The following is a 10,187-nucleotide window of genomic DNA, read 5'->3' on the forward strand; positions in this document are numbered from 1 at the left end:
AAATAAGGATATTCATCCAGCCAATGGAACATAAACTTCTGTGCTGAGTCAAGAATCCCTTGAGACCAACTGCAAGTATTTAAAAATCATAAAAGTTTAAGGCTTAAAGCAGCTCTCAGGGACACCTGGGTGGCTCAGTCATTAAGCGGCTGCCTCTGGCTTAGGTCATGATCCCGGGGTCTTGGGATCGAGCCCCAGGTTGGGCTCCCTGCTCTGCAGGGGGCCTGCTTCTCCCTCTCTCTGCTGCTCTCCCTCTCTGTCAAATAAATAAAATCTTAAAAAAAAAAAAAAAAAGCAGCTTTTACAGTTATCTGATAAACCTTACTCTCCCTACCCCTCATCCTCAAACCTGAGATTATGCCATTTAGAATTGGGCCTAAGGTTAATGGCAAAGTCTAAAACAAGAAGATATCATTACTAATTTCCCAATTCAATTGGGTGCTATTTCCATAACAGGACAGTGCTCTCCCCCCACCCTGGCCCCCCATTGGTGGGCAATCTCTTATCGTCTAGATGTAATTAACTGGTTTATCTTCTCTAATCATCTAGTCTCTGATAAACTTAAAGAGGTGAAATCATATGAGAAATATTTACTCTTTACTACACAGGTAAATAATCTCATTCTCCACACAATGCTTTTCTTCCTCTCTCAAATCATTGGACACATACAGACAAATCACATCTGTAAGTTTCACTTTATTTCTCAAGGAAAAAAACTCTAGGTCTAGAATGAAAAACTCTATACCCAGGCTATGTGACATTTTGGTAGTTTTTAAAAATCTCAAATAATTTTAAAACTGTTTTTTGAAAGATTGTGGGGTGGTAACAATCAGGGAAAGCGTCCTATGCAAATGATTCTAAAGTGAGGTGTGAAAAATGAACAAGAATTAGATTTGGGGATGGGGAAGAGAGGGAAAATTCTAAAAAGAAAGAACAGCATGTCAAATGACCTAGAGAAAAAAAAACAACGCACAGTTTGGCAGATGTTAGGTATATCTTAGGCCAATGTCATTACCACAACCCCATGATGTTCACACCTGGAGCCTGTACACACACCTGCGCGTATTTATATATTTGTGCAAGTAGCCCTTCCTATCTGACCTACCACTATCCAAACTCTCACTACCTGAACAAAGGTTCCTAGAAGCTTCAGATAAATGATTTTTAGGACAAAGCTGGAATTCCCCCCACCCCCCACCCCCTGCAGCAGAATGCAGAAGCATTCACCCCTGCAACCTTTTCAGGACTGCCCCTGGCCACGGTAGCACATTCTAGCTTTCCTTCCTGCTGCCCCTCTCCCATCTCCTGCAGTGGGCAAGGACTGACAGAGGGCACAAAAGCCCAGCGCCCTTGCCTCCAAAGTGGGACAAGCCTGCACTTTGTGGTGCACCAGAGCTGATCAGGTTGAGACCAGCCTTTCCTGAAACCACATCCTTGCTCAGCTTCCTCCCCTTCCCTTTCCTCTTCCCCTCAGTCCCTCACAGGTTTTTCCCTAAGAGCATGCCATTCATAAACCTGTATGTGAAACATCCAATGGTCCTCAGACTTTGTTCTGTAATGTCATGCCCAAATAAAGGAACCAGGGTTTGTCAGAGGATGAATTCTATGGATGGGCCAGAACAGGTACAAGATGAATCAGAAACACCTTGTATGAGAAAAAAAGGAAATGCTCCAAAAAAGGATGGGAACATATCACAAGGACCCAGAAGCTAGTTTGAAGGAACTCTCTCACTGGCTAAATCTGGGAAAATGTGAGCACCAAATTACATACAGTAACAAATTATAAACCAGTGGAAAAGTAGGAATTCATGAGTGCACATCTATAATAAATCTATAAATAAATAAACAAGAAACAAAAGTCTCTAGCTTATATGGAAATGTCAACAACCATCTAATAAATGTGGAGAGAAGGCTGGAGGCAGAAAATCGTCATTCTGCAACCATAGTAGGAAAGACTGAATCAGGCAAAAATCATCAATGGATACCACATCAAAGGGGAATTTTTTGATGAGGAATGGGTATTTGCCTAGTCTTAAATGGTCTTCCCACAGATTACTAATTAATGGCGAGAGGAAAAACAAAGAAATGGGACAAAGCCCTTGTGATCAAAATTAATATCACCTATGAGAAACAAACATTATGTGCCTCCAGATATGATACCAAGAGGAAGATACATCACCACTTAGGCAGTATTCTGCTGAGAACAAATAACCCGGATCTGATGAAAAGTCAGATAAACAGAAAATGAAGGAAAGTTCTGTTTGCCTAAAAATCTGCAGCATCTTCCCATTGTTCTCAGGATAAAATTCAAACTCCTTGACCTGGTTGACAAAACATTTCATGATTCATAATTCATAACGCCTATAACAAATATACTTCCAGTTTAGAAATATGTAAAATTTACAAGTTAAACAGATTTTTAGCTCTGAACTACAAATGTAATTTATGTCTAAGAGAATACTATAGAGCTATAGAAGAATAAAATCAACATTTTTCTAATCAGCTATATAACCTTTTATATATTAATTACACAGTGCTCAGAAAAGTCTTCAAATCTGTTTAGATGTCTAACTTAAAAACCTCCAGTGAATTTAGTAAGTGCTAGTACCCCTAAAGCTAATCTACCTACATGCCCACAGGAACCACTAAAAGAACCCCTATCATTCAAATACTCAGAGAACTGCCATGAGGCCACCCTCCCAAGACACACCTTCAACATCTACTCAAGGGATGTCGTGAAATTCCTGACTCCACTTTCCATCCCCTGAGCCCTCGCTGTCCCATCTTCCTCCCCTACTTAGATTTCTGGAAAACACCATTAGAGGGACACACACACTTGATTAAGGAAACCTCTCTGCTGCTAGTGCTCCATCACGCAAAAGTAGAGAACAAATCCACACTAATGGATGAGGAAAGGGGAGCTAGCTACCCTGCTAAAAGAGGGAATGGTACAAGAAAAAAAAAAGGAAAAAGGGAATCTCTTTTGGTTATTACAGAAAGTAATCAAAATTATCAGGCCCAGGTTTCTGTAAGTTGTCTTCTGGGAATATAATCAGGTTGGAAAATTCTCTGGAGTCTGGAAATAGCAAAGGAATAACTGGGTGTTCTTTCAGTACAGCCCTGGGCTTGACTTTCCATTACCAGGCCCTTTTATAACTTGTTACAGGAGGAGGTTAATGTCTAGAACTTTGTTGAATAAAGACAGACATAATTTCTGACCAGTGGAAAAGATAACCCCAAAGATTACAGGATATGGTCCTGTTATAAACTAACCATTTTTCTTTTATCTAAGCAAGTAATCTATGAAACTGTCTATGCATCTAGTTTCTCAAATGCTTTTGGACTGTTTTACATTTTACTGTTTCCCTAATTAATGAGTTGAAGAAAATCTTCAACACATGTTCATTTTATATTTGCATGAGTAATAATTTTACCTTTTTGAAAATTCTACTTTAACAAGCACCACTTTTAAAACTGTTCCTATAGGTGATCATGTGTTATGCATTCAAAATACACAACCATTTAAATTTGCAATCACTTAAGTCTGACTAGATTCTTAAAATATACAATACTTGTAGAAGGGGTTCTAAATTGGCAAATATAAATTGGACTAGACTATGCTTAAGTTCTATTATACAAAAATGTGCTATACTGTATATTTCTGGACCATTATTATGCCATCAAAGGTCCCATTCATGGCTAAAAATGTAGGGATAATTTTCTCTGGAAATAGGAAGATTAGACTGATAAGAAAACAAAGCTGAAGAATAAGTCAATAAAAGTGGAAGAGTTCAGAACAGTGGTTCCTCCTCTACTCTATTTGCATATTAGAACTGTCTATGGACTATTTAAAATGTCAGAGGCTTAGTGAATTAAATCTGAATATCCGGGAGAACAACCCACATACGAGTAGTTTTTACAAATATTAATCTCTTTCCACAGCCACTTTTCTTGGGTGTTGTGGACTCCCTCCAGCTTTTCTCTCTGCATTCAAATAGTAAGAGAAAATAATGAACATAATTACAGCTGAAAAATGTACAGAGTGCCCTTATTACCTCTACATTAACAAAAAGAAAAATAGTTTCAATAAAACTACATAGAAGAGTAAGTATATAACCTGCATTTCAATGCTGAGTTCAGAGTTTCTTGAGAAAAATGGACCCTACAAAGTTAGTTAGATCAAACTTGTATAAAGATCTTTAAAAATCTAACATAAACCAGTGAAGGCAACCTACTGAATGGGAGAAGATATTTGCAAATGACACATCTGATAAGGGTTTAGTATCCAAAGTATATAAAGAACTCATACAACTCAACACCAAAAAACCAAATAATCCAATTAAAAAAATAGGCAGAAGACATGAATAGACATTTTTCCAAAGACATCCAAATGGCCAACAGACACGTGAAAAGATGCTCAACATCACTCATCATCAGGGAAATGCAAATCAAAACTACAATAAGACATCACCTCATACCTGTCAAAATGGCTAAAATCAAAAACACATGCAACAAGTGTTGGAGAGGATGTGGAGAAAAAGGAACCCTCATGCACTGCTGGTGGGAATGCAAACTGGTGCAGCCACTATGGAAAACAGTACAGAGATTCCTCCAAAACTTAAAAATAGAATTACCCTACAATCCAGCAATCACACTACGAGGTATTTACCCAAAAAATTCAAAAAACACTAATTCAAAGGGATACATGCATCCCTATGTTTCCAGCAGCATTATTTACAATAGCCAAATTATGGAAGCAGCCCAACTGTCCATCAATAGATGAACGGATAAAGAAGATGTGGTATATACATACAAAATGGAATATTATTCAACCATAAAAAAGAATGAAATCTTGCCATTTGGGACGACATGGATGGAGCTAGAGAGTATAACGGTAAGCAAAATAAGTCAGTCAGAGAAAGACAAATACCATATGATTTCACTCATGTGGAATTTAGGAAACAAAACAAGCAAAAAAGAAAAAAAAGAGAAACAGACAAATGAAGAAACAGACTCTTAACTACAGAGAACAAACATACGGTTACCAGAGGTAGGTGGAGGAATGGATGAAATAGGTGATAGGGATTAAAGAGTACACTTATCCTGATGAGCACTGAGTAATGCATAGAATTGCTGAATCACTATAGTGCACACCTGGAACTAATATAACACTGTGTCAACTATACTGGAATTAAAATTAAAAACTTAATAAAAGATTTTTAAAAATCTAACATAAACCAGTGGAAAAGAGACTTTGCTATATAAACCTCATCTGATGTAACTACTAGTATGGGCATCTACCACTGTATAAAAAGCAAGAGAAATATCAAAATGTGAACCTATGCTTCAACTCAGGACCCAAACAAAAATGAAGCTAAAAAAACACAAAACTGGCTTTAGTATTTTTATTCCGGAATTTAAACAGGTAAGAAAAATTTAAAACTTCCAACTTGCTGACTCCACTTTCTTCCTTCCCATTCAATCTTGCTTCCATCCCTGCTTTTATCAAGTTTCCAATGATCATACTGTTAGATTTGACCATCACCAGCCACCCAGTTGGTAAAAAACCTAATTATCCTTAATGCCTCCCTTTCCCTCACCACCTTTATTCAATGCAACAGCAGCTCAACTGCTCCTTCAAAACATCAACCGAATAAGCTTTATATTCTTTTCCAGCTTTTCTAATACCATTCCAGGCTAAGATACTAACATATTTGGCCTGGACTACTGCCACCATCTCTTATCCTGTCTCCCTGCTTCCACTCAGGACCCCTCCATAGTGCATGCTACCACTGCAGTCAGGGTAGTAAAGACATAATTTATGTCACTGCCCTCTTTAGAAGCTTCCAAATGCCTTCTTATCAGAGCCTTCAAGGCCCTGCAGCATCAAGCTCCTGCCTACTTCCCCAACATCTTCCCTTACGGAACTCCACCACTCTGACCTGCATTCCAGGCAAATGTTTAAGCATTTGCTACTTTGGACTGCCTGGCGTACTTTTTCCCTACCTCTTCATATTGCTACTTCATCTTGTCCTTCAGATTTCCAATTCAAACAACACTTCCTCATGGAGCTCTTCACAGATCACTCGGAGGTAGTCCTCTCTTCACCACCTACTGTCATGTTTATCATAATCCGGCAAAATGTATATGGGGGCATAGGGGTGGGCTGCCTTCTTTCTTCTAACACTGTATGCTTGTGACATGTAACGGGCATGTATTTGCTTAATCAATAAATACTCCAACAGAGGCAGGGTCTGTAACACTGGCCTGGAAATGAATTATGGAGTTCTATTCCAGCCTTGACTCTACCAGCAATTAGCTGGGTAGCCTTGGGCATACCATAAGATTTGAGTGGGTTAAGAGTAAGTCGACAGTAAAAAAGTAAATGGGGCACCTGGGTGGCTCAGTCAGTTGAGCGCCTGCCTTCAGCTCAGGTCATGATCCCAGGGTCCTGGGATCAAGCCCCACGTCCAGCTCCCTGCTCAGCTGGGAGCCTGCTTCTCTCTCTCCCCCTCTGCTGCTCCCCCTGCTTGTGCTCTCGGGCTGTCAAATAAATAAATAAAATCTTTAAAAAAAAAAAAAGTGGAGACGGCAAGTATGACTTTTTTCTAAATTTTCTCGTGGATCTAAATTCAAGAATATAGACATTTGAAAGTCTTTGACCTCTCTCTGTGTCCGTTTCCTCATTTGTATGAGACTGCTTTGAATATCCCTTTCAGCTCAAAATACTAGAACTATGGGGCACCTGGGTGGCTCAGTCGCTTGAGTTCCCAACTCTTGATCTCAGCTCAAGTCTTGATCTCAGCTCAAGTCTGGATCTCAGGTTGTGAGTTCAAGCCCCACTATGGGCTCCACTCTGGGTGTGGCGCTACTGCAATAGGCCTTAATCCACTTTCTAATTTTCCTTACCCAGCTCTTATTTACACCCTGCGACCAAACCTCACACAGTGCACTTTACTGCCCATACATTTCCTCATCCTGCCGCCTCTTCTCCAACTCCAACCACTGGAAATTATCCTTTAAAGCCCAGATCAATTAATTGTTAACTGCCTCATAAAGTCTAATCCAACCACCTGGCCCAATATTGGTATGATTATTAAGTGTTCCAGAAATTATTTTATGCTTTAGAGTAGTCCCTGATCCTCTCTCCACCTGCTCCCTAATCCGTAAGAGGGAGATAATACTATCTACAACACCACACACTATTGTTGGACAACTGAGAATACTTAGCTTGATAATAAAGCGTTCAATAAATAGTACTACTTGTTGGCTACCTACACTTTCCGCTCTCCTTGAGGGCCACCAAAGTGACTTTTCCATTTCTGAATCTCCGAAGGTTTGAAGCCATTACTACTCCTCCCAATGCCTCAAGTTTCCATATTCATAAAATGAAGGGAGTGGACTAGACCAATCACCATTCCCTTCAAAAATGAAGTTCCCTATATTTACATGAATACCCTATAAAGATACCTCAGGTGAGCTTCCGTAACATAAATAGCTTAAAGCAAGGACACGGCAGGTGAGCTTCTGTAAGGACGGGAATTCGAGGGAAACTGAAACTACCGCTGCAAATGCAGGTGGGGTGGAAACACTAAAGTTAAAAATAACGTTGATCAAAACCTTGGGGATCCTTTCTCAAGGAAAGGACTCTTGCCACAATGATGGGTCTTTTGGATTACCGCTTTTAAGTTAGATTACAGATACTTAAAGGAATCAGTGCCCCAGAGGGGCGAAAAAGATGGAAAGACCAGTCGCGTCAAGAAGGAAATGTGTGTAAGCCACAAATGGACGAGAGCTTATACAGCAAAGCCAAGCCTTTCACCTAACCCGAACCCCAAGGAGCGGCAAGAAGACCGAAGACTGCAGGGAAGAAGGTGGGGCTGCCAGAAACCCTAAGGCGGCAGGCCGGCCGGGCGTGAGCGGACGTCTCCGAAAACGGTGCAACCTCAGCGCTCGGCCCCTTCCCCAGGCCGGCCCCCAACCGCACAGCCGCGGCTAGGGAGCCGGCCCTGACTCCTCAGCAACCCCCGCGTCCCGCCCCCGTACCTGCGGGGTCGAGCGCCATCTCGGCGGGCGGAGGAAAGCAGCTCCCGGCCGCTCCCGGACGGGGCGGGGGGAAGGGAGGGGAGGGAGGGGAGGAGCCTGGGCTGGGCGGCACGTGCGGCCGCCCAGAGCTTCCCGCGGTAGGAAGAGGCGGTGGAGGAGGAGCGCAGTGCCCTCCGCAGAGCGCGGCAGGCCTCTTTCCTTCCTTCTTATCTCCCTACTCGCTACTTCCGCCGCCCATTGCGCCTGCGCTCTCCTGACCCCGCCCCGAAGCCTGTAACTGAAGGGGAACGGCCATCTCCCAGGGAATGACCGGGAAGGGGGTGTGACCTCGCGTGCCTTGGAGGCGGGACTGGTTCAGACGCGCGCAGCCGGGCTTGGGAAGAACCGTGAGCGCCCGCTTGCAGGCTCGGGTCTGCGGAGACCAGAGGCGAAGCTGTGGGCCTTTGGGAGTGCGCCTCACGTGGCGACTAGGTTCACGGCCAAGCCCCTCCCTCCACGTCCGCCTTTGGAGAACGGAATGAATCATCCTGTTCCTTTATTTTTCTTCGTGAACGTTCATTCATTCATAAATGTCTATTTTATGCCTGTCAGGTTCCAGCCACGGGTTCTAAATACGAGGGGCAAATAATTGAATAAAAATAAGGTCCCTATCCTCCAGTAGTATCGTGTCGGCAGGAGAGTCAGATAAAAGCAACACGCTGTTAAATGTGATGAACTCCGCACATGCGAGATATGCACAGCTTGTTCTACTATAGAGGTGGTATAGTTTGTGCAGTATCATTATTTCTCCCACAAATCAGCAGCCTGTGGCTCCCCTGGAGGAGAAATAAAAAATTGGGCGCTAGCAAATATTATTCTTAGGGGCCTAAGGCACAGCCTGATTTGGGTGATGTTACAAATCCCGACTCTGTCAATTAAAGCTGTATGTTTTTGAGAAAAATGAAGGAAGGTGATAGCTATGCTCCTGAAGAACCCCAACTGCCCTCTTCTCGTTAAAGGAAACTTTCTGGTGGCAGTTATGCTCATTTCCACTCACCAACCAGCCTTCAGAAATGCTTCCTTGTCACATCCACGTTTTGCTAGTTGGAGACTCCAAAGGGTGAAGTGCGGCCGGGACAGATGGGACAGATGTTAGAAAAACAAGGAGCAGCTGCTTCTTCCCTGGGAGGGATTTAGAGCTTTCAAAATGATCCCCTCCCCACCTACCTGCAGTCCCTCCTCCCCTGCTGCTGCTTCAGCCTGGTCAGTTGGCAGAAAAAGCAGCCGCAGTTGAGCAGGGCTGGGAAAGTGGGTCTCTGCTCAGCAGGTCTTCCGTTTAAGGGCCTATTTGGGCATAACGGCCCTTATTACAGCTGTAGGTTGAGATGCCAAGGTGAAGAATTAATGTTTCACTCAGCCAGGCAGGAAAGCAGGTCGGTTTTCTCGTGTGTTTTATAAATGTGTTTTGAAACATACCAGATTCATTCTGGTGCCCCTTTTCTTTTTCTGGAGGTGGAGTATTTCGTTTAGAAAATAAATCTTTTTGAGGAGATGAGATGGGGTATAAAAACACAAGCCAGACACTCACACTTAGGTAAACTAAATCTTCCTATATGCAAAAGGGCATCACCAGGAGCTTTAGTCAGAGACCTAAGTACCTCTACCTGAATCCTGCATCACAACCTATTGGCTTTATGACTTGAATAAATTCCAACGTTTCTCTAGACTTTAGTTTCTAATTTGTAAAATCATTGTGAGGAATAAATGTGGTATCATTTAACACTGTTTCAGCCATTGAAAAACCACTTCTACAGTTTTTGCCATAACTAAGTATCACTTGAACCGTTATTATTTAAGATTTTTAATCTAAATCAACTCAAAGAAAAACTTACATGGGCACTATCCACATTAACCTCACCCTACGCAATAATATCTGTAAAATCGAGGGTTTTGTGTGTCCCATAAAATGGACTGCTGGACATGCCACACTATGAGAAGCACTAGCAGCACCTCAGTACCTGGTACATAACAGTGTACCCCTCTCCGGTCTCATGCTAAATAAGATCATTTGGGGGCACAGTCTTTATAATATACCTGAGAAAGATAAGTTATTTATTAAAAGTTAAATCATAGAAATGTAATTGGTACTTCAAAACAGAAGA

General features: G+C 42.1%; 1 protein-coding gene across 1 annotated transcript in view; it reads right to left on the reverse strand.

Moving 5' to 3' along the window:
• CMC1 (C-X9-C motif containing 1) overlaps positions 1-8,251 on the reverse strand; it is a 93,220-nt gene extending 84,969 nt beyond the window's left edge. The window contains exon 1 of the mRNA XM_034993427.1: positions 8,047-8,251. Within this exon, the coding sequence (XP_034849318.1) occupies positions 8,047-8,065 (19 nt within the window). The 5' untranslated portion in view covers positions 8,066-8,251. The remainder of the gene's footprint in view (positions 1-8,046) is intronic.
• Between the last annotated feature and the right edge of the window lie 1,936 nt (positions 8,252-10,187).

Source organism: Mirounga leonina, unplaced genomic scaffold (genome assembly GCF_011800145.1).
Source record: "Mirounga leonina isolate KUSES-001 unplaced genomic scaffold, KU_Mleo_1.0 Mir_115, whole genome shotgun sequence".
Taxonomy (NCBI): Eukaryota; Metazoa; Chordata; class Mammalia; order Carnivora; family Phocidae; genus Mirounga; species Mirounga leonina.